The 23,990-nt window shown below is 44.3% G+C and overlaps 1 protein-coding gene across 1 annotated transcript in view; it reads right to left on the bottom strand.

Annotated features, from left to right (window-relative positions):
* Positions 1–23,990, bottom strand: part of LOC106596047 (CUB and sushi domain-containing protein 3) — a gene marked incomplete at its 3' end in the record, with an annotated part of 128,404 nt that overhangs the window by 22,988 nt on the left and 81,426 nt on the right. The window contains 2 exon segments of the mRNA XM_045713850.1: positions 3,967–4,125; positions 4,128–4,157. Of these exon segments, the coding sequence (XP_045569806.1) occupies positions 3,967–4,125; positions 4,128–4,157 (189 nt within the window).

Consider the following 23,990-nt stretch of genomic DNA (forward strand, 5'->3'; position numbering starts at 1 on the left):
ATACACACCTGCCAGACTTCTCAAATCAGACTATTCCCAGTTATTCAACACAGAGAAAACAAAAACAGAATAGAGATCTGAATACAAATGACTAGCAGTTAGTAAATCCTTGCCTGGAGTAAAGCCCCTTTCTCCTTGTACCTGGTAATGGAATGGTGTGCGGTAGACAACAGTACCTAAAGTACTTAGAAATGCAAAACGTGTTTCGCCTAAATTATGCCTCTTAATGACGCCATTAATTACCTTTAAAAGACTGTCCAGAAAATATAAATGTGCCTGGTCCTGGTCTGTGGGAGAGAGACTCACCACTGCACATATGAATTTCTCAGCTATTGTCCTGGTTATCATCAACATCGCTGACAAACTATCCACATTTCATTATTGGATAAATGACATAATCTAACAACAGAACCATAACAGGTATCGAAGTGGTAAGGAAGCCATCTCATCAACATCTCTCTCTCTCTCTCTCTCTCTCTCTCTCTCTCTCTCTCTCTCTCTCTCTCTCTGTCTCTCTCTCTCTCTCTCTCTCTCTCTCTCTCTCAATTTCAATTTAAGGGGCTTTATTGGCATGGGAAACATATGTGTACATCGCCAAAGCAAGTGAAATAGATAATAAACAAAAGTGAAATAAACAATAAAAATGTACAGTAAACATTACTCTCACAAAAGTTCCAAAAGAATAGAGGCATTTCTATGTAGAGTGTTGTAAGGATGTGCAAATAGTTAAAGTACAGAAGGGAAAATAAATAAACATAAATATAGGTTGTATTAACAATGGTGTTTTTCTTCACTGGTTGCCCTTTTCTTGTGCCAACAGGTCACACATCTTGCTGCTGTGATGGCAGTCTGTGGTATTTCACCCAGTAGATATGGGAGCTTATCAAAATTTGATTTGTTTTCGAATTCTTTGAGGATCTGTGTAATCTGAGGGAAATATGTGTCTCTAATATGGTCCTACATTGGGCAGGAGGTTAGGAAGTGCAGCTCAGTTTCCACCTCATTTTGTGGGCAGTGTGCACATAGCCTGTCTTCTCTTGAGAGCCAGGTCTGCCTACGGCGGCCTTTCTCAATAGCAAGGCTATGCTCACTGAGTCTGTACATAGTCAAAGCTTTCCTTAATTTGGGGTCAGTCATGTTGGTCAGGTATTCTACTCTCTGATTAGGGCCAAATAGCATTGCAGTTTGCTCTGTTTTTTGTAAATTCCTTCCAATTTGTCAAGTAATTATCTTTCTGTTTTCTCATGATTTGGTTGGGTCTAATTGTGTTGCTGTCCTGGGGCTCTGTGGGGTCTGTTTGTGTTTGTGAACAGAGCCCCAGGACCAGCTTGCTTAGGGGACTCTTCTCCAGGTTCATCTCTCTGTAGGTGATGGCTTTGTTATGGAAGGTTTGGTAATCACTTCCTTTTAGGTGGTTGTAGAATTTAACGGCTCTTTTCTGGATTTTGATAATTAGCAGTCCCTCTCTCGTGTTTCTCTCTCTCTCTCTCTGAAGCTCTATCTCTCTCTGTTTTACATACAATAAACTCTCTGTACCTGTTGAAAATGATTTGTTATTCAAGCTGGATAAAAGACTTCCTGTCAAAACAGTGTTAGCTCCAGCTCTTTAAGCCAGACACTGTTAAACAACCAAAAGACTGCATACACAAGAATCCTCTCTCTCTCTCTCTCTCTCTCTCTCTCTCTCTCTCTCTCTCTCTCTCTCTCTCTCTCTTCTCTCTCTCTCTCTCTCTCTCTCTCTCTCTCTCTACCTGTTGAAAACCATTTGTTATTCAAGCTGGATAAAAGACTTCCTATCAGTGAAGTGTTAGCTCCAGCTCTTTAGGCTAGCCACTGTTTAACAACCAAAACACTGCATAAAAAAAGAATACAATAGTAGCTCACAGAACATATTCCTGAATAAATACATGTTAAATAGAGAAACCAAAGCTCCATGGCATTTATAGAGCCATTCTGTAGCTACACCTGCAGAATGTTTATGTCCATTTTTACCATAATCTATCAGCACAAGACACTGCAGACACACTACACCTGCTAGATTCAAGCTAATAACTTGAGCAGTTTGTCCTCCTTGCCTTGCATGGATTGAACCTAATGCAGCAATCTACACATGTAACACTGATCACTGACGGAAGGGATGGAATACGGCAAGTATGGATGATTTGGCTAGACATGCATTAATCAATGAGCTTCTAAAAAGAGACATTTAAATGTTTTCATATCACTCAAAAGGAAGTAAATAATAAAACGTGATGAGTTAATTATTTGAAAACACTACAATGCAATAAAGCAGAAATCTGGCATCGAGACCATTTAACATGAAGAATCAGCTGGCATCACGATCATTTAACATGAAGAATCAGCTGGCATCACGACCATTTAACATGAAGAATCAGCTGGCATCACGACCATTTAACATGAAGAATCAGCTGGCATCACAACCATTTAACATGAAGAATCAGCTGGCATCACGACCATTTAACATAATCAGCTGGCATCACGACCATTTAACATGAAGAATCAACTGGCATCACGACCATTTAACATAAAGAATCAGCTGGCATCACAACCATTTAACATGAAGAATCAGCTGGCATCACGACCATTTAACATAATCAGCTGGCATCACGACCATTTAACATGAAGAATCAACTGGCATCACGACCATTTAACATAAAGAATCAACTGGCATCAAGACCATTTAACATAAAGAATCAACTGGCATCAAGACCATTTAACATGAAGAATCAGCTGGCATCAAGACCATTTAACATAAAGAATCAGCTGGCATCGAGACCATATAACATAAAGAATCAACTGGCATCACGACCATTTAACATGAAGAATCAGCTGGCATCAAGACCATTTAACATAATCAGCTGGCATCACGACCATTTAACATGAAGAATCAGCTGGCATCACGACCATTTAACATAAAGAATCAGCTGGCATCACGACCATTTAACATGAAGAATCAGCTGGCATCACGACCATTTAACATGAAGAATCAGCTGGCATCACGACCATTTAACATAATCAGCTGGCATCACGACCATTTAACATGAAGAATCAACTGGCATCACGACCATTTAACATAAAGAATCAACTGGCATCAAGACCATTTAACATGAAGAATCAGCTGGCATCAAGACCATTTAACATAAAGAATCAGCTGGCATCGAGACCATATAACATAAAGAATCAACTGGCATCACGACCATTTAACATGAAGAATCAGCTGGCATCAAGACCATTTAACATAATCAGCTGGCATCACGACCATTTAACATGAAGAATCAGCTGGCATCAAGACCATTTAACATGAAGAATCAGCTGGCATCACAACCATTTAACATAAAGAATCAACTGGCATCACGACCATTTAACATAATCAGCTGGCATCAAGACCACTTAACATAAAGAATCAGCTGGCATCACCCCCATTCACAAGGATCAATTATTCTGAACAAAACATGAGAGCTATTTGTCTTCTCCAACTAAATGAAAAGCGGAACGTTTTTCCAACAGTCCAATTAAGTGGAAATCATGTAGGACTAAATCCCTGGGATTAACACTGAGCTCAGCAATGTTGACTGTCTGATTGGACTGTATACTAATATGGGCTGCCAGATAAAAGGATGCAGAGAGGGAGAGAGAGAGCGAGAGAGAGAGAGAAAGAGAGAACGAGAGAGAGAGAGAGAGAGAGAGAGAGAGAGAGAGAGAGAGAGAGAGAGAGAGAGATGGATAGAACGAGAGAGAGATGGAGAGAGAGAGAGAGAGAGATGGATAGAACGAGAGAGAGATGGAGAGAGAGAGAGAGAGAGAGAGAGAGAGGGAGGGGAGGGAGGGAGGGAGGGAGGGAGGGAGGGAGGGAGGGAGGGAGGGAGGGAGGGAGGGAGATGGATAGAACGAGAGAGATAGAGAGAGAGAGCGATTGAAAGAAAGAGGGGGACAAGACAGGATTACCTATGCATGAGGGGAGGTGGTTGTCCCATGCTCTTCTCTCTCGGGTCATGCACTTGAGTATGCCACTTCCGTGCAGGGAATAACCTTGGTCGCAGCCGTACGTGATGGCACTGCCAGCGAAGTGCCCCTGGTCGCTGACTTTGAACCCAAACTGAGGCACCCGGGATCCTCGCAGTGAGACAGATCAAAACCTGCCAGAGAATTATAGAGTGGAGGAGAAGACAGAGAGGGATAAACAGGTTGTATTATTATGGAGACCATCCTGGAGTTAACACACATTATGGAGACCATCCTAGAGTTAACACACATTATGGAGACCATCCTAGAGTTAACACACATTATGGAGACCATCCTAGAGTTAACACACATTATGGAGACCATCCTAGAGTTAACACACATTATGGAGACCATCCTAGAGTTAACACACATTATGGAGACCATCCTAGAGTTAACACACATTATGGAGACCATCCTAGAGTTAACACACATTATGGAGACCATCCTAGAGTTAACACACATTATGGAGACCATCCTAGAGTTAACACACATTATGGAGACCATCCTAGAGTTAACACACATTATGGAGACCATCCTGGAGTTAACACACATTATGGAGACCATCCTAGAGTTAACACACATTATGGAGACCATCCTGGAGTTAACACACATTATGGAGACCATCCTAGAGTTAACACACATTATGGAGACCATCCTAGAGTTAACACACATTATGGAGACCATCCTGGAGTTAACACACATTATGGAGACCATCCTAGAGTTAACACACATTATGGAGACCATCCTAGATTTAACACACATTATGGAGACCATCCTAGAGTTAACACACATTATGGAGACCATCCTAGAGTTAACACACATTATGGAGACCATCCTAGAGTTAACACACATTATGGAGACCATCCTAGAGTTAACACACATTATGGAGACCATCCTAGATTTAACACACATTATGGAGACCATCCTAGAGTTAACACACATTATGGAGACCATCCTAGAGTTAACACACATTATGGAGACCATCCTAGAGTTAACACACATTATGGAGACCATCCTAGAGTTAACACACATTATGGAGACCATCCTAGAGTTAACACACATTATGGAGACCATCCTGGAGTTAACACACATTATGGAGACCATCCTAGAGTTAACACACATTATGGAGACCATCCTAGAGTTAACACACATTATGGAGACCATCCTAGAGTTAACACACATTATGGAGACCATCCTAGAGTTAACACACATTATGGAGACCATCCTAGAGTTAACACACATTATGGAGACCATCCTAGAGTTAACACACATTATGGAGACCATCCTAGAGTTAACACACATTATGGAGACCATCCTGGAGTTAACACACATTATGGAGACCATCCTAGAGTTAACACACATTATGGAGACCATCCTAGAGTTAACACACATTATGGAGACCATCCTAGAGTTAACACACATTATGGAGACCATCCTAGAGTTAACACACATTATGGAGACCATCCTAGAGTTAACACACATTATGGAGACCATCCTAGAGTTAACACACATTATGGAGACCATCCTAGAGTTAACACACATTATGGAGACCATCCTAGAGTTAACACACATTATGGAGACCATCCTAGAGTTAACACACATTATGGAGACCATCCTAGAGTTAACACACATTATGGAGACCATCCTAGAGTTAACACACATTATGGAGACCATCCTAGAGTTAACACACATTATGGAGACCATCCTGGAGTTAACACACATTATGGAGACCATCCTAGAGTTAACACACATTATGGAGACCATCCTAGAGTTAACACACATTATGGAGACCATCCTAGAGTTAACACACATTATGGAGACCATCCTAGAGTTAACACACATTATGGAGACCATCCTAGAGTTAACACACATTATGGAGACCATCCTAGAGTTAACACACATTATGGAGACCATCCTGGAGTTAACACACATTATGGAGACCATCCTAGAGTTAACACACATTATGGAGACCATCCTAGAGTTAACACACATTATGGAGACCATCCTAGAGTTAACACACATTATGGAGACCATCCTAGAGTTAACACACATTATGGAGACCATCCTGGAGTTAACACACACAAGGACATACACACACAAGGACATACACACAACTCAGAAAACAACGTGTCGGCATTTCGACTAGTAAGTGTTTCTGGGAACCAGCCGTAGTGTCACACAGTAACATATTCTCATTTCTCTGCATTGTAAAGACCAGAGGAGGCTGGTGAGGGGAGGACAGCTCATAATAATGTCTGGAAACGATGTGAATGAAAATGGCATCAAACACATTGAAAACGTGTTTGCTACCATTCCACTCATTAACAGCCGTTACCACGAGCCCGTCCTCCCCAACTGAAGTGCCACCAACCTCCTGTGGTAAAGACATTAACTGCGTCCTAAATAGCACCTCGATGCTCTGGTTTTAAAAGTAGCGCACTATATATGTAGGGAATAGGGTGCCATTTGGGACGAACCTTTATTGATTGAGGCGTGGGAATAACGTCCTGCTTCAGAACATAATGACTATGGTGGACTTAAAGTCCCATTAAATGAGTTAGCAGGAAAAGATCCTTTCTGGGCAGAGACAACAATTACAGCTAGCTAATTAACTGCTCAAGTGACTGTGACTGGTTAGCAGGATGGAGGAGTGGTATAGGCCACAGCTCCTCTTAACAGAGGGGGAATATAAACACTGCTCAAAACAAGAGGCCATTCCAATAAATCTTAACCCTGTGTGTTAGGGATGAGGTCTTAACCCTGTGTGTTAGGGATGAGGTCTTAGCCCGATGTGTTAGGGATGAGGTCTTAGCCCGATGTGTTAGGGATGAGGTCTTAACCCTATGTGTTAGGGATGAGGTCTTAACCCTATGTGTTAGGGATGAGGTCTTAACCCTATGTGTTAGGGATGAGGTATTAACCCTATGTGTTAGGGATGAGGTATTAACCCTATGTGTTAGGGATGAGGTCTTAGCCCTATGTGTTAGGGATGAGGTCTGAGCCCGATGTGTTAGGGATGAGGTCTTAACCCTGTGTGTTAGGGATGAGGTCTAAACCCTATGTGTTAGGGATGAGGTCTTAAACCTATGTGTTAGGGATGAGGTCTTAACCCTATGTGTTAGGGATGAGGTCTTAACCCTATTTAAAATGTTTAATTTAACCTTTATTTAACCAGGAAGGGCTCATTGAGATTTAAAATCTCTTTTTCAAGAGCGTCCTGGCCAAGATATGCAGCACCAAGTCATTACAAGAATTACAGACAAACCACAAGTAATCTAATAAAAACCATTGAATTCACACGAGTTTAACAAAATCAAAAACAGCAAATTAAAAACATTGACAGGTCAGGGAATCAGTCTCAAGATCATTCATCAGTGATTTAAAAACACCAATCGGGACAAGTTCTTCCAGTTTAAAAGTATTTTGCAAGACGATGGAGCAGAGAACCTAAAAGCCCTTTTACCAAATTCAGTTCGGACATTTGGAACAGTTAGCCGGATAAAGTCCAGCGAACGAAGAGACGACCCACCACATTTCTGAACAATAAAAATGCCCAAATAAAACGGTAATAAACCCAAAATGACTTTGTAAATAAAAGTATACCAGTGACTGAGCCTACGAGTGACTAGAGAAGGCCAGCCAACCCTGGTATATAAAGTGCAGTGGTGCATAAAGGTTTTGCAGTTTAAAATAAATCTCAAAGTGCCATGGTAAAGGGTGTCAATTGATCTCAAACACTGAGCGGAAGCATTCATATATAAAATATCCCCATAGTCTAGTAAAGGCATAAATGTAGCTGATACTAGCCTCCTTCTGGCTTCAAAAGAAAAACAGGCCTTATTCCTAAAATAAAATCCCAATTTCAGATTCAACATTTTTGTAAGTTAAATCTGTGTTAGGGATGAGGTCTTAACCCTATGTGTTAGGGATGAGGTCTTAACCCTATGTGTTAGGGATGAGGTCTTAACCCTATGTGTTAGGGATGAGGTCTTAACCCTATGTGTTAGGGATAAGCATAGATATATGGGTTCAAATACCATACAGGAACGATACGTTTTAGTGAGAAACGATTCGGTTTGATGCAATAACATTTTTTGCTTAAACAGATAAATGTTCTATTCTAAATTAAAATCTGTTACTGATGAAGCGCATGAGCTGGATCTGACTGAGCTGATTTCTCTGTGTGTGTGTGTGTGTGTGTGTGTGTGTGTGTGTGTGTGTGTGTGTGTGTGTGTGTGTGTGTGTGTGTGTGTGTGTGTGTGTGTGTGTGTGTGTGTGTGTGTGTGTGTGTGTGTGTGTGTGTGTGTGTGCATAAATTATGTGCTGGTCTGAGCCATAAAGCCACTATCAGATTAGAGCCATAAAAAGACTAGACATCTACCACTATCAGATTAGAGCCATAAAGGAGACTAGACATCTACCACTATCAGATTAGAGCCATAAAGGAGACTAGACATCTACCACTATCAGATTAGAGCCATAAAGGAGACTAGACATCTACCACTATCAGATTAGAGCCATAAAGGAGACTAGACATCTACCACTATCAGATTAGAGCCATAAAGGAGACTAGACATCTACCACTATCAGATTAGAGCCATAAAGGAGACTAGACATCTACCACTATCAGATTAGAGCCATAAAGGAGACTAGACATCTACCACTATCAGATTAGATGATCTTCGTCGTCAGATGAAACAGAGAAGCCATCGTCGGAAAAGGTGGACCAATACGCAGCGGAGGACGTGTTCATCATTAGTGTTTTAATGAAAAAGAAAACACTACAAAAATAAACAAAAGACGACAGCAAACAGTTCTGTTAGGAAAACACACTAACAAAATACAATTACCCACAAAACCCAAAGGAAAAACATGCCCCTTATGTGTGACTCCCAATCAACAACAACGAACTTCAGCTGTGCCTGATTGGGAGCCACACACGGCCCAAAACAAAGAAATACAAAAAAAACATAGAAAAAGAACATAGAACAATGTAACACGCTGGCCTAACCAAAATAAAGAAATAAAAACCCCTCTCTATGGCCAGGATGTTACATTAGAGCCATAAAGGAGACCAGATATCTACCTTTATCAGATTAGTGGGCAATGTAGCATATGTTTCTTGTCCCTGTTTTGGTTCATAAATCACCATCAACACTAATTAACTTGTAATTGTTGCAGATGAATTGTTATTTATTGTTTATTATTTATTGTTGACTAACGTAGCTATGACATAGCCAACGAATATATATAGTACACGCTTAGGCTGTCCTCATAGGAGAAACCTTTGAAGAACCCTTTTTGGTTCCAGGTAGAACTATTTTGGGTTATTTTTGGTCATGTCTAGTCTCCTCCAGTCAGTCAGGTTGTAACTGTAAAGGACTGTGGTCATGTCTAGTCTCCTCCAGTCAGTCAGGTTGTAACTGTAAAGGACTGTGGTCATGTTTCCTCCAGTCAGTCAGTTTGTAACTGTAAAGGACTGTGGTCATGTCTAGTCTCCTACAGTCAGTCAGGTTGTAACTGTAAAGGACTGTGGTCATGTCTCCTCCAGTCAGTCAGGTTGTAACTGTAAAGGACTGTGGTCATGTCTAGTCTCCTCCAGTCAGTCAGGTTGTAACTGTAAAGGACTGTGGTCATGTTTCCTCCAGTCAGTCAGGTTGTAACTGTAAAGGACTGTGGTCATGTTTCCTCCACTCAGTCAGGTTGTAACTGTAAAGGACTGTGGTCATGTCTAGTCTCCTCCAGTCAGTCAGGTTGTAACTGTAAAGGACTGTGGTCATGTCTCCTCCAGTCAGTCAGGTTGTAACTGTAAAGGACTGTGGTCATGTTTCCTCCAGTCAGTCAGGTTGTAACTGTAAAGGACTGTGGTCATGTCTCCTCCAGTCAGTCAGGTTGTAACTGTAAAGGACTGTGGTCATGTCTAGTCTCCTCCAGTCAGTCAGGTTGTAACTGTAAAGGACTGTGGTCATGTCTCCTCCAGTCAGTCAGGTTGTAACTGTAAAGGACTGTGGTCATGTCTCCTCCAGTCAGTCAGGTTGTAACTGTAAAGGACTGTGGTCATGTCTAGTCTCCTCCAGTCAGTCAGGTTGTAACTGTAAAGGACTGTGGTCATGTCTAGTCTCCTCCAGTCAGTCAGGTTGTAACTGTAAAGGACTGTGGTCATGTCTAGTCTCCTCCAGTCATTCAGGTTGTAACTGTAAAGGACTGTGGTCATGTCTCCTCCAGTCAGTCAGGTTGTAACTGTAAAGGACTGTGGTCATGTCTAGTCTCCTCCAGTCAGTCAGGTTGTAACTGTAAAGGACTGTGGTCATGTCTCCTCCAGTCAGTCAGGTTGTAACTGTAAAGGACTGTGGTCATGTTTCCTCCAGTCAGTCAGGTTGTAACTGTAAAGGACTGTGGTCATGTCTAGTCTCCTCCAGTCAGTCAGGTTGTAACTGTAAAGGACTGTGGTCATGTCTAGTCTCCTCCAGTCAGTCAGGTTGTAACTGTAAAGGACTGTGGTCATGTCTAGTCTCCTCCAGTCAGTCAGGTTGTAACTGTAAAGGACTGTGGTCATGTTTCCTCCAGTCAGTCAGGTTGTAACTGTAAAGGACTGTGGTCATGTTTCCTCCAGTCAGTCAGGTTGTAACTGTAAAGGACTGTGGTCATGTTTCCTCCAGTCAGTCAGGTTGTAACTGTAAAGGACTGTGGTCATGTTTCCTCCAGTCAGTCAGGTTGTAACTGTAAAGGACTGTGGTCATGTCTCCTCCAGTCAGTCAGGTTGTAACTGTAAAGGACTGTGGTCATGTTTCCTCCAGTCAGTCAGGTTGTAACTGTAAAGGACTGTGGTCATGTCTAGTCTCCTCCAGTCAGTCAGGTTGTAACTGTAAAGGACTGTGGTCATGTCTCCTCCAGTCAGTCAGGTTGTAACTGTAAAGGACTGTGGTCATGTTTCCTCCAGTCAGTCAGGTTGTAACTGTAAAGGACTGTGGTCATGTCTCCTCCAGTCAGTCAGGTTGTAACTGTAAAGGACTGTGGTCATGTCTAGTCTCCTCCAGTCAGTCAGGTTGTAACTGTAAAGGACTGTGGTCATGTCTAGTCTCCTCCAGTCAGTCAGGTTGTAACTGTAAAGGACTGTGGTCATGTCTCCTCCAGTCAGTCAGGTTGTAACTGTAAAGGACTGTGGTCATGTCTAGTCTCCTCCAGTCAGTCAGGTTGTAACTGTAAAGGACTGTGGTCATGTCTAGTCTCCTCCAGTCAGTCAGGTTGTAACTGTAAAGGACTGTGGTCATGTTTCCTCCAGTCAGTCAGGTTGTAACTGTAAAGGACTGTGGTCATGTCTAGTCTCCTCCAGTCAGTCAGGTTGTAACTGTAAAGGACTGTGGTCATGTTTCCTCCAGTCAGTCAGGTTGTAACTGTAAAGGACTGTGGTCATGTCTCCTCCAGTCAGTCAGGTTGTAACTGTAAAGGACTGTGGTCATGTCTAGTCTCCTCCAGTCAGTCAGGTTGTAACTGTAAAGGACTGTGGTCATGTCTAGTCTCCTCCAGTCAGTCAGGTTGTAACTGTAAAGGACTGTGGTCATGTCTAGTCTCCTCCAGTCAGTCAGGTTGTAACTGTAAAGGACTGTGGTCATGTCTAGTCTCCTCCAGTCAGTCAGGTTGTAACTGTAAAGGACTGTGGTCATGTTTCCTCCAGTCAGTCAGTTTGTAACTGTAAAGGACTGTGGTCATGTTTCCTCCAGTCAGTCAGGTTGTAACTGTAAAGGACTGTGGTCATGTCTAGTCTCCTCCAGTCAGTCAGGTTGTAACTGTAAAGGACTGTGGTCATGTCTAGTCTCCTCCAGTCAGTCAGGTTGTAACTGTAAAGGACTGTGGTCATGTCTAGTCTCCTCCAGTCAGTCAGGTTGTAACTGTAAAGGACTGTGGTCATGTCTCCTCCCGTCAGTCAGGTTGTAACTGTAAAGGACTGTGGTCATGTTTCCTCCAGTCAGTCAGGTTGTAACTGTAAAGGACTGTGGTCATGTCTAGTCTCCTCCAGTCAGTCAGGTTGTAACTGTAAAGGACTGTGGTCATGTTTCCTCCAGTCAGTCAGGTTGTAACTGTAAAGGACTGTGGTCATGTTTCCTCCAGTCAGTCAGGTTGTAACTGTAAAGGACTGTGGTCATGTTTCCTCCAGTCAGTCAGGTTGTAACTGTAAAGGACTGTGGTCATGTTTCCTCCAGTCAGTCAGGTTGTAACTGTAAAGGACTGTGGTCATGTCTCCTCCAGTCAGTCAGGTTGTAACTGTAAAGGACTGTGGTCATGTTTCCTCCAGTCAGTCAGGTTGTAACTGTAAAGGACTGTGGTCATGTCTAGTCTCCTCCAGTCAGTCAGGTTGTAACTGTAAAGGACTGTGGTCATGTCTAGTCTCCTCCAGTCAGTCAGGTTGTAACTGTAAAGGACTTTGGTAATGTCTAGTCTCCTCCAGTCAGTCAGGTTGTAACTGTAAAGGACTGTGGTCATGTCTAGTCTCCTCCAGTCAGTCAGGTTGTAACTGTAAAGGACTGTGGTCATGTCTCCTCCAGTCAGTCAGGTTGTAACTGTAAAGGACTGTGGTCATGTTTCCTCCAGTCAGTCAGGTTGTAACTGTAAAGGACTGTGGTCATGTCTAGTTTCCTCCAGTCAGTCAGGTTGTAACTGTAAAGGACTGTGGTCATGTCTAGTCTCCTCCAGTCAGTCAGGTTGTAACTGTAAAGGACTGTGGTCATGTCTAGTCTCCTCCAGTCAGTCAGGTTGTAACTGTAAAGGACTGTGGTCATGTCTCCTCCAGTCAGTCAGGTTGTAACTGTAAAGGACTGTGGTCATGTTTCCTCCAGTCAGTCAGGTTGTAACTGTAAAGGACTGTGGTCATGTCTAGTCTCCTCCAGTCAGTCAGGCTGTAACTGTAAAGGACTGTGGTCATATCTAGTCTCCTCCAGTCAGTCAGGTTGTAACTGTAAAGGACTGTGGTCATGTTTCCTCCAGTCAGTTTGTAACTGTAAAGGACTGTGGTCATGTTTCCTCCAGTCAGTCAGGTTGTAACTGTAAAGGACTGTGGTCATGTTCCTCCAGTCAGTCAGGTTGTAACTGTAAAGGACTGTGGTCATGTTTCCTCCAGTCAGTCAGGTTGTAACTGTAAAGGACTGTGGTCATGTCTAGTCTCCTCCAGTCAGTCAGGTTGTAACTGTAAAGGACTGTGGTCATGTCTAGTCTCCTCCAGTCAGTCAGGTTGTAACTGTAAAGGACTGTGGTCATGTCTCCTCCAGTCAGTCAGGTTGTAACTGTAAAGGACTGTGGTCATGTTTCCTCCAGTCAGTCAGGTTGTAACTGTAAAGGACTGTGGTCATGTTTCCTCCAGTCAGTCAGGTTGTAACTGTAAAGGACTGTGGTCATGTCTAGTCTCCTCCAGTCAGTCAGGTTGTAACTGTAAAGGACTGTGGTCATATCTAGTCTCCTCTAGTCAGTCAGGTTGTAACTGTAAAGGACTGTGGTCATGTTTCCTCCAGTCAGTCAGGTTGTAACTGTAAAGGACTGTGGTCATGTTTCCTCCAGTCAGTCAGGTTGTAACTGTAAAGGACTGTGGTCATGTTTCCTCCAGTCAGTCAGGTTGTAACTGTAAAGGACTGTGGTCATGTCTCCTCCAGTCAGTCAGGTTGTAACTGTAAAGGACTGTGGTGATGTTTCCTCCAGTCAGTCAGGTTGTAACTGTAAAGGACTGTGGTCATGTCTAGTCTCCTCCAGTCAGTCAGGTTGTAACTGTAAAGGACTGTGGTCATGTCTCCTCCAGTCAGTCAGGTTGTAACTGTAAAGGACTGTGGTCATGTTTCCTCCAGTCAGTCAGGTTGTAACTGTAAAGGACTGTGGTCATGTCTCCTCCAGTCAGTCAGGTTGTAACTGTAAAGGACTGTGGTCATGTCTAGTTTCCTCCAGTCAGTCAGGTTGTAACTGTAAAGGACTGTGGTCATGTCTAGTCTCCTCCAGTCAGTCAGGTTGTAACTGTAAAGGACTGTGGTCATGTCTAGTCTCCTCCAGTCAGTCAGGTTGTAACTGTAAAGGACTGTGGTCATGTTTCCTCCAGTCAGTCAGGTTGTAACTGTAAAGGACTGTGGTCATGTTTCCTCCAGTCAGTCAGGTTGTAACTGTAAAGGACTGTGGTCATGTCTAGTCTCCTCCAGTCAGTCAGGTTGTAACTGTAAAGGACTGTGGTCATGTTTCCTCCAGTCAGTCAGGTTGTAACTGTAAAGGACTGTGGTCATGTTTCCTCCAGTCAGTCAGGTTGTAACTGTAAAGGACTGTGGTCATGTCTAGTCTCCTCCAGTCAGTCAGGTTGTAACTGTAAAGGACTGTGGTCATGTCTAGTCTCCTCCAGTCAGTCAGGTTGTAACTGTAAAGGACTGTGGTCATGTTTCCTCCAGTCAGTCAGGTTGTAACTGTAAAGGACTGTGGTCATGTTTCCTCCAGTCAGTCAGGTTGTAACTGTAAAGGACTGTGGTCATGTCTAGTCTCCTCCAGTCAGTCAGGTTGTAACTGTAAAGGACTGTGGTCATGTTTCCTCCAGTCAGTCAGGTTGTAACTGTAAAGGACTGTGGTCATGTCTAGTCTCCTCCGGTCAGTCAGGTTGTAACTGTAAAGGACTGTGGTCATGTCTAGTCTCCTCCAGTCAGTCAGGTTGTAACTGTAAAGGACTGTGGTCATCGTCTCCTCCAGTCAGTCAGGTTGTAACTGTAAAGGACTGTGGTCATGTTTCCTCCAGTCAGTCAGGTTGTAACTGTAAAGGACTGTGGTCATGTTTCCTCCAGTCAGTCAGGTTGTAACTGTAAAGGACTGTGGTCATGTCTAGTCTCCTCCAGTCAGTCAGGTTGTAACTGTAAAGGACTGTGGTCATGTCTAGTCTCCTCCAGTCAGTCAGGTTGTAACTGTAAAGGACTGTGGTCATGTTTCCTCCAGTCAGTCAGTTTGTAACTGTAAAGGACTGTGGTCATGTTTCCTCCAGTCAGTCAGGTTGTAACTGTAAAGGACTGTGGTCATGTTTCCTCCAGTCAGTCAGGTTGTAACTGTAAAGGACTGTGGTCATGTTTCCTCCAGTCAGTCAGGTTGTAACTGTAAAGGACTGTGGTCATGTTTCCTCCAGTCAGTCAGGTTGTAACTGTAAAGGACTGTGGTCATGTCTAGTCTCCTCCAGTCAGTCAGGTTGTAACTGTAAAGGACTGTGGTCATGTTTCCTCCAGTAAGTTTGTAACTGTAAAGGACTGTGGTCATGTTTCCTCCAGTCAGTCAGGTTGTAACTGTAAAGGACTGTGGTCATGTCTAGTCTCCTCCAGTCAGTCAGGTTGTAACTGTAAAGGACTGTGGTCATGTCTAGTCTCCTCCAGTCAGTCAGGTTGTAACTGTAAAGGACTGTGGTCATGTTTCCTCCAGTCAGTCAGGTTGTAACTGTAAAGGACTGTGGTCATGTTTCCTCCAGTCAGTCAGGTTGTAACTGTAAAGGACTGTGGTCATGTCTAGTCTCCTCCAGTCAGTCAGGTTGTAACTGTAAAGGACTGTGGTCATGTCTAGTCTCCTCCAGTCAGTCAGGTTGTAACTGTAAAGGACTGTGGTCATGTCTAGTCTCCTCCAGTCAGTCAGGTTGTAACTGTAAAGGACTGTGGTCATGTTTCCTCCAGTCAGTCAGGTTGTAACTGTAAAGGACTGTGGTCATGTCTAGTCTCCTCCGGTCAGTCAGGTTGTAACTGTAAAGGACTGTGGTCATGTCTAGTCTCCTCCAGTCAGTCAGGTTGTAACTGTAAAGGACTGTGGTCATGGTCTCCTCCAGTCAGTCAGGTTGTAACTGTAAAGGACTGTGGTCATGTTTCCTCCAGTCAGTCAGGTTGTAACTGTAAAGGACTGTGGTCATGTTTCCTCCAGTCAGTCAGGTTGTAACTGTAAAGGACTGTGGTCATGTCTAGTCTCCTCCAGTCAGTCAGGTTGTAACTGTAAAGGACTGTGGTCATATCTAGTCTCCTCTAGTCAGTCAGGTTGTAACTGTAAAGGACTGTGGTCATGTTTCCTCCAGTCAGTCAGTTTGTAACTGTAAAGGACTGTGGTCATGTTTCCTCCAGTCAGTCAGGTTGTAACTGTAAAGGACTGTGGTCATGTCTACTGTCCTCCAGTCAGTCAGGTTGTAACTGTAAAGGACTGTGGTCATGTCTCCTCCAGTCAGTCAGGTTGTAACTGTAAAGGACTGTGGTCATGTTTCCTCCAGTCAGTCAGGTTGTAACTGTAAAGGACTGTGGTCATGTTTCCTCCAGTCAGTCAGGTTGTAACTGTAAAGGACTGTGGTCATGTTTCCTCCAGTCAGTCAGGTTGTAACTGTAAAGGACTGTGGTCATGTCTAGTCTCCTCCAGTCAGTCAGGTTGTAACTGTAAAGGACTGTGGTCATGTTTCCTCCAGTAAGTTTGTAACTGTAAAGGACTGTGGTCATGTTTCCTCCAGTCAGTCAGGTTGTAACTGTAAAGGACTGTGGTCATGTCTAGTCTCCTCCAGTCAGTCAGGTTGTAACTGTAAAGGACTGTGGTCATGTTTCCTCCAGTCAGTCAGGTTGTAACTGTAAAGGACTGTGGTCATGTTTCCTCCAGTCAGTCAGGTTGTAACTGTAAAGGACTGTGGTCATGTCTAGTCTCCTCCAGTCAGTCAGGTTGTAACTGTAAAGGACTGTGGTCATGTTACTCCTCCAGTCAGTCGGTTGTAACTGTAAAGGACTGTGGTCATGTTTCCTCCAGTCAGTCAGGTTGTAACTGTAAAGGACTGTGGTCATGTCTAGTCTCCTCCAGTCAGTCAGGTTGTAACTGTAAAGGACTGTGGTCATGTCTAGTCTCCTCCAGTCAGTCAGGTTGTAACTGTAAAGGACTGTGGTCATGTTTCCTCCAGTCAGTCAGGTTGTAACTGTAAAGGACTGTGGTCATGTTTCCTCCAGTCAGTCAGGTTGTAACTGTAAAGGACTGTGGTCATGTCTAGTCTCCTCCAGTCAGTCAGGTTGTAACTGTAAAGGACTGTGGTCATGTTTCCTCCAGTCAGTCAGGTTGTAACTGTAAAGGACTGTGGTCATGTCTAGTCTCCTCCGGTCAGTCAGGTTGTAACTGTAAAGGACTGTGGTCATGTCTAGTCTCCTCCAGTCAGTCAGGTTGTAACTGTAAAGGACTGTGGTCATGTAGTCTCCTCCAGTCAGTCAGGTTGTAACTGTAAAGGACTGTGGTCATGTTTCCTCCAGTCAGTCAGGTTGTAACTGTAAAGGACTGTGGTCATGTTTCCTCCAGTCAGTCAGGTTGTAACTGTAAAGGACTGTGGTCATGTCTAGTCTCCTCCAGTCAGTCAGGTTGTAACTGTAAAGGACTGTGGTCATGTCTAGTCTCCTCCAGTCAGTCAGGTTGTAACTGTAAAGGACTGTGGTCATGTTTCCTCCAGTCAGTCAGGTTGTAACTGTAAAGGACTGTGGTCATGTTTCCTCCAGTCAGTCAGGTTGTAACTGTAAAGGACTGTGGTCATGTCTAGTCTCCTCCAGTCAGTCAGGTTGTAACTGTAAAGGACTGTGGTCATGTCTCCTCCAGTCAGTCAGGTTGTAACTGTAAAGGACTGTGGTCATGTTTCCTCCAGTCAGTCAGGTTGTAACTGTAAAGGACTGTGGTCATGTTTCCTCCAGTCAGTCAGGTTGTAACTGTAAAGGACTGTGGTCATGTTGTCTCCTCCAGTCAGTCAGGTTGTAACTGTAAAGGACTGTGGTCATGTCTAGTCTCCTCCAGTCAGTCAGGTTGTAACTGTAAAGGACTGTGGTCATGTTTCCTCCAGTAAGTTTGTAACTGTAAAGGACTGTGGTCATGTTTCCTCCAGTCAGTCAGGTTGTAACTGTAAAGGACTGTGGTCATGTCTAGTCTCCTCCAGTCAGTCAGGTTGTAACTGTAAAGGACTGTGGTCATGTCTAGTCTCCTCCAGTCAGTCAGGTTGTAACTGTAAAGGACTGTGGTCATGTTTCCTCCAGTCAGTCAGGTTGTAACTGTAAAGGACTGTGGTCATGTTTCCTCCAGTCAGTCAGGTTGTAACTGTAAAGGACTGTGGTCATGTCTAGTCTCCTCCAGTCAGTCAGGTTGTAACTGTAAAGGACTGTGGTCATGTCTAGTCTCCTCCAGTCAGTCAGGTTGTAACTGTAAAGGACTGTGGTCATGTCTAGTCTCCTCCAGTCAGTCAGGTTGTAACTGTAAAGGACTGTGGTCATGTTTCCTCCAGTCAGTCAGGTTGTAACTGTAAAGGACTGTGGTCATGTCTAGTCTCCTCCGGTCAGTCAGGTTGTAACTGTAAAGGACTGTGGTCATGTCTAGTCTCCTCCAGTCAGTCAGGTTGTAACTGTAAAGGACTGTGGTCATGTCTCCTCCAGTCAGTCAGGTTGTAACTGTAAAGGACTGTGGTCATGTTTCCTCCAGTCAGTCAGGTTGTAACTGTAAAGGACTGTGGTCATGTTTCCTCCAGTCAGTCAGGTTGTAACTGTAAAGGACTGTGGTCATGTCTAGTCTCCTCCAGTCAGTCAGGTTGTAACTGTAAAGGACTGTGGTCATGTCTAGTCTCCTCCAGTCAGTCAGGTTGTAACTGTAAAGGACTGTGGTCATGTTTCCTCCAGTCAGTCAGGTTGTAACTGTAAAGGACTGTGGTCATGTTTCCTCCAGTCAGTCAGGTTGTAACTGTAAAGGACTGTGGTCATGTCTGTCCTCCAGTCAGTCAGGTTGTAACTGTAAAGGACTGTGGTCATGTCTAGTCTCCTCCAGTCAGTCAGGTTGTAACTGTAAAGGACTGTGGTCATGTTTCCTCCAGTCAGTCAGGTTGTAACTGTAAAGGACTGTGGTCATGTTTCCTCCAGTCAGTCAGGTTGTAACTGTAAAGGACTGTGGTCATGTTTCCTCCAGTCAGTCAGGTTGTAACTGTAAAGGACTGTGGTCATGTCTAGTCTCCTCCAGTCAGTCAGGTTGTAACTGTAAAGGACTGTGGTCATGTCTAGTCTCCTCCAGTCAGTCAGGTTGTAACTGTAAAGGACTGTGGTCATGTTTCCTCCAGTCAGTCAGGTTGTAACTGTAAAGGACTGTGGTCATGTTCTCCTCCAGTCAGTCAGGTTGTAACTGTAAAGGACTGTGGTCATGTCTAGTCTCCTCCAGTCAGTCAGGTTGTAACTGTAAAGGACTGTGGTCATGTCTAGTCTCCTCCAGTCAGTCAGGTTGTAACTGTAAAGGACTGTGGTCATGTCTGTCTCCTCCAGTCAGTCAGGTTGTAACTGTAAAGGACTGTGGTCATGTTAGTCTCCTCCAGTCAGTCAGGTTGTAACTGTAAAGGACTGTGGTCATGTTTCCTCCAGTCAGTCAGGTTGTAACTGTAAAGGACTGTGGTCATGTCTAGTCTCCTCCAGTCAGTCAGGTTGTAACTGTAAAGGACTGTGGTCATGTTGCTCCTCCAGTCAGTCAGGTTGTAACTGTAAAGGACTGTGGTCATGTTTCCTCCAGTCAGTCAGGTTGTAACTGTAAAGGACTGTGGTCATGTTAGTCTCCTCCAGTCAGTCAGGTTGTAACTGTAAAGGACTGTGGTCATGTCTCCTCCAGTCAGTCAGGTTGTAACTGTAAAGGACTGTGGTCATGTCTAGTCTCCTCCAGTCAGTCAGGTTGTAACTGTAAAGGACTGTGGTCATGTCTAGTCTCCTCCAGTCAGTCAGGTTGTAACTGTAAAGGACTGTGGTCATGTCTAGTCTCCTCCAGTCAGTCAGGTTGTAACTGTAAAGGACTGTGGTCATGTCTTCTCCTCCAGTCAGTCAGGTTGTAACTGTAAAGGACTGTGGTCATGTCTAGTCTCCTCCAGTCAGTCAGGTTGTAACTGTAAAGGACTGTGGTCATGTCTAGTCTCCTCCAGTCAGTCAGGTTGTAACTGTAAAGGACTGTGGTCATGTCTAGTCTCCTCCAGTCAGTCAGGTTGTAACTGTAAAGGACTGTGGTCATGTTAGTCTCCTCCAGTCAGTCAGGTTGTAACTGTAAAGGACTGTGGTCATGTTCTCCTCCAGTCAGTCAGGTTGTAACTGTAAAGGACTGTGGTCATGTCTAGTCTCCTCCAGTCAGTCAGGTTGTAACTGTAAAGGACTGTGGTCATGTTTCCTCCAGTCAGTCAGGTTGTAACTGTAAAGGACTGTGGTCATGTTTCCTCCAGTCAGTCAGGTTGTAACTGTAAAGGACTGTGGTCATGTCTCCTCCAGTCAGTCAGGTTGTAACTGTAAAGGACTGTGGTCATGTTTCCTCCAGTCAGTCAGGTTGTAACTGTAAAGGACTGTGGTCATGTCTAGTCTCCTCCAGTCAGTCAGGTTGTAACTGTAAAGGACTGTGGTCATGTTAGTCTCCTCCAGTCAGTCAGGTTGTAACTGTAAAGGACTGTGGTCATGTTTCCTCCAGTCAGTCAGGTTGTAACTGTAAAGGACTGTGGTCATGTCTTCTCCTCCAGTCAGTCAGGTTGTAACTGTAAAGGACTGTGGTCATGTTTCCTCCAGTCAGTCAGGTTGTAACTGTAAAGGACTGTGGTCATGTTTCCTCCAGTCAGTCAGGTTGTAACTGTAAAGGACTGTGGTCATGTTCTCCTCCAGTCAGTCAGGTTGTAACTGTAAAGGACTGTGGTCATGTTTCTCCTCCAGTCAGTCAGGTTGTAACTGTAAAGGACTGTGGTCATGTCTAGTCTCCTCCAGTCAGTCAGGTTGTAACTGTAAAGGACTGTGGTCATGTCTAGTCTCCTCCAGTCAGTCAGGTTGTAACTGTAAAGGACTGTGGTCATGTCTAGTCTCCTCCAGTCAGTCAGGTTGTAACTGTAAAGGACTGTGGTCATGTTTCTCCTCCAGTCAGTCAGGTTGTAACTGTAAAGGACTGTGGTCATGTCTAGTCTCCTCCAGTCAGTCAGGTTGTAACTGTAAAGGACTGTGGTCATGTCTTCCTCCAGTCAGTCAGGTTGTAACTGTAAAGGACTGTGGTCATGTTTCCTCCAGTCAGTCAGGTTGTAACTGTAAAGGACTGTGGTCATGTTTCCTCCAGTCAGTCAGGTTGTAACTGTAAAGGACTGTGGTCATGTCTAGTCTCCTCCAGTCAGTCAGGTTGTAACTGTAAAGGACTGTGGTCATGTCTAGTCTCCTCCAGTCAGTCAGGTTGTAACTGTAAAGGACTGTGGTCATGTTTCCTCCAGTCAGTCAGGTTGTAACTGTAAAGGACTGTGGTCATGTCTAGTCTCCTCCAGTCAGTCAGGTTGTAACTGTAAAGGACTGTGGTCATGTTGTCTCCTCCAGTCAGTCAGGTTGTAACTGTAAAGGACTGTGGTCATGTCTAGTCTCCTCCAGTCAGTCAGGTTGTAACTGTAAAGGACTGTGGTCATGTCTAGTCTCCTCCAGTCAGTCAGGTTGTAACTGTAAAGGACTGTGGTCATGTTTTCCTCCAGTCAGTCAGGTTGTAACTGTAAAGGACTGTGGTCATGTTCTCCTCCAGTCAGTCAGGTTGTAACTGTAAAGGACTGTGGTCATGTCTAGTCTCCTCCAGTCAGTCAGGTTGTAACTGTAAAGGACTGTGGTCATGTCTAGCTCCTCCAGTCAGTCAGGTTGTAACTGTAAAGGACTGTGGTCATGTCTAGTCTCCTCCAGTCAGTCAGGTTGTAACTGTAAAGGACTGTGGTCATGTTAGTCTCCTCCAGTCAGTCAGGTTGTAACTGTAAAGGACTGTGGTCATGTTTCCTCCAGTCAGTCAGGTTGTAACTGTAAAGGACTGTGGTCATGTCTTCCTCCAGTCAGTCAGGTTGTAACTGTAAAGGACTGTGGTCATGTCTTCCTCCAGTCAGTCAGGTTGTAACTGTAAAGGACTGTGGTCATGTTTCCTCCAGTCAGTCAGGTTGTAACTGTAAAGGACTGTGGTCATGTCTAGTCTCCTCCAGTCAGTCAGGTTGTAACTGTAAAGGACTGTGGTCATGTCTAGTCTCCTCCAGTCAGTCAGGTTGTAACTGTAAAGGACTGTGGTCATGGTCTCCTCCAGTCAGTCAGGTTGTAACTGTAAAGGACTGTGGTCATGTCTCCTCCAGTCAGTCAGGTTGTAACTGTAAAGGACTGTGGTCATGTTTCCTCCAGTCAGTCAGGTTGTAACTGTAAAGGACTGTGGTCATGTCTAGTCTCCTCCAGTCAGTCAGGTTGTAACTGTAAAGGACTGTGGTCATGTTTCCTCCAGTCAGTCAGGTTGTAACTGTAAAGGACTGTGGTCATGTCTGTCTCCTCCAGTCAGTCAGGTTGTAACTGTAAAGGACTGTGGTCATGTTAGTCTCCTCCAGTCAGTCAGGTTGTAACTGTAAAGGACTGTGGTCATGTTGTCTCCTCCAGTCAGTCAGGTTGTAACTGTAAAGGACTGTGGTCATGTTTCCTCCAGTCAGTCAGGTTGTAACTGTAAAGGACTGTGGTCATGTCTAGTCTCCTCCAGTCAGTCAGGTTGTAACTGTAAAGGACTGTGGTCATGTCTAGTCTCCTCCAGTCAGTCAGGTTGTAACTGTAAAGGACTGTGGTCATGTTTCCTCCAGTCAGTCAGGTTGTAACTGTAAAGGACTGTGGTCATGTTAGTCTCCTCCAGTCAGTCAGGTTGTAACTGTAAAGGACTGTGGTCATGTCTAGTCTCCTCCAGTCAGTCAGGTTGTAACTGTAAAGGACTGTGGTCATGTTTCCTCCAGTCAGTCAGGTTGTAACTGTAAAGGACTGTGGTCATGTTTCCTCCAGTCAGTCAGGTTGTAACTGTAAAGGACTGTGGTCATGTTAGTCTCCTCCAGTCAGTCAGGTTGTAACTGTAAAGGACTGTGGTCATGTTTCCTCCAGTCAGTCAGGTTGTAACTGTAAAGGACTGTGGTCATGTTCTCCTCCAGTCAGTCAGGTTGTAACTGTAAAGGACTGTGGTCATGTCTAGTCTCCTCCAGTCAGTCAGGTTGTAACTGTAAAGGACTGTGGTCATGTCTTCCTCCAGTCAGTCAGGTTGTAACTGTAAAGGACTGTGGTCATGTTTCCTCCAGTCAGTCAGGTTGTAACTGTAAAGGACTGTGGTCATGTTTCCTCCAGTCAGTCAGGTTGTAACTGTAAAGGACTGTGGTCATGTTAGTCTCCTCCAGTCAGTCAGGTTGTAACTGTAAAGGACTGTGGTCATGTCTAGTCTCCTCCAGTCAGTCAGGTTGTAACTGTAAAGGACTGTGGTCATGTTGTCTCCTCCAGTCAGTCAGGTTGTAACTGTAAAGGACTGTGGTCATGTTTCCTCCAGTCAGTCAGGTTGTAACTGTAAAGGACTGTGGTCATGTCTAGTCTCCTCCAGTCAGTCAGGTTGTAACTGTAAAGGACTGTGGTCATGTCTAGTCTCCTCCAGTCAGTCAGGTTGTAACTGTAAAGGACTGTGGTCATGTCTTCCTCCAGTCAGTCAGGTTGTAACTGTAAAGGACTGTGGTCATGTTAGTCTCCTCCAGTCAGTCAGGTTGTAACTGTAAAGGACTGTGGTCATGTCTAGTCTCCTCCAGTCAGTCAGGTTGTAACTGTAAAGGACTGTGGTCATGTCTAGTCTCCTCCAGTCAGTCAGGTTGTAACTGTAAAGGACTGTGGTCATGTCTAGTCCTCCAGTCAGTCAGGTTGTAACTGTAAAGGACTGTGGTCATGTTTCCTCCAGTCAGTCAGGTTGTAACTGTAAAGGACTGTGGTCATGTTTCCTCCAGTCAGTCAGGTTGTAACTGTAAAGGACTGTGGTCATGTCTAGTCTCCTCCAGTCAGTCAGGTTGTAACTGTAAAGGACTGTGGTCATGTTTCCTCCAGTCAGTCAGGTTGTAACTGTAAAGGACTGTGGTCATGTTTCCTCCAGTCAGTCAGGTTGTAACTGTAAAGGACTGTGGTCATGTCTAGTCTCCTCCAGTCAGTCAGGTTGTAACTGTAAAGGAC

This window comes from Salmo salar, unplaced genomic scaffold (genome assembly GCF_905237065.1).
Source record: "Salmo salar unplaced genomic scaffold, Ssal_v3.1, whole genome shotgun sequence".
In the NCBI taxonomy this organism is placed as follows: Eukaryota; Metazoa; Chordata; class Actinopteri; order Salmoniformes; family Salmonidae; genus Salmo; species Salmo salar.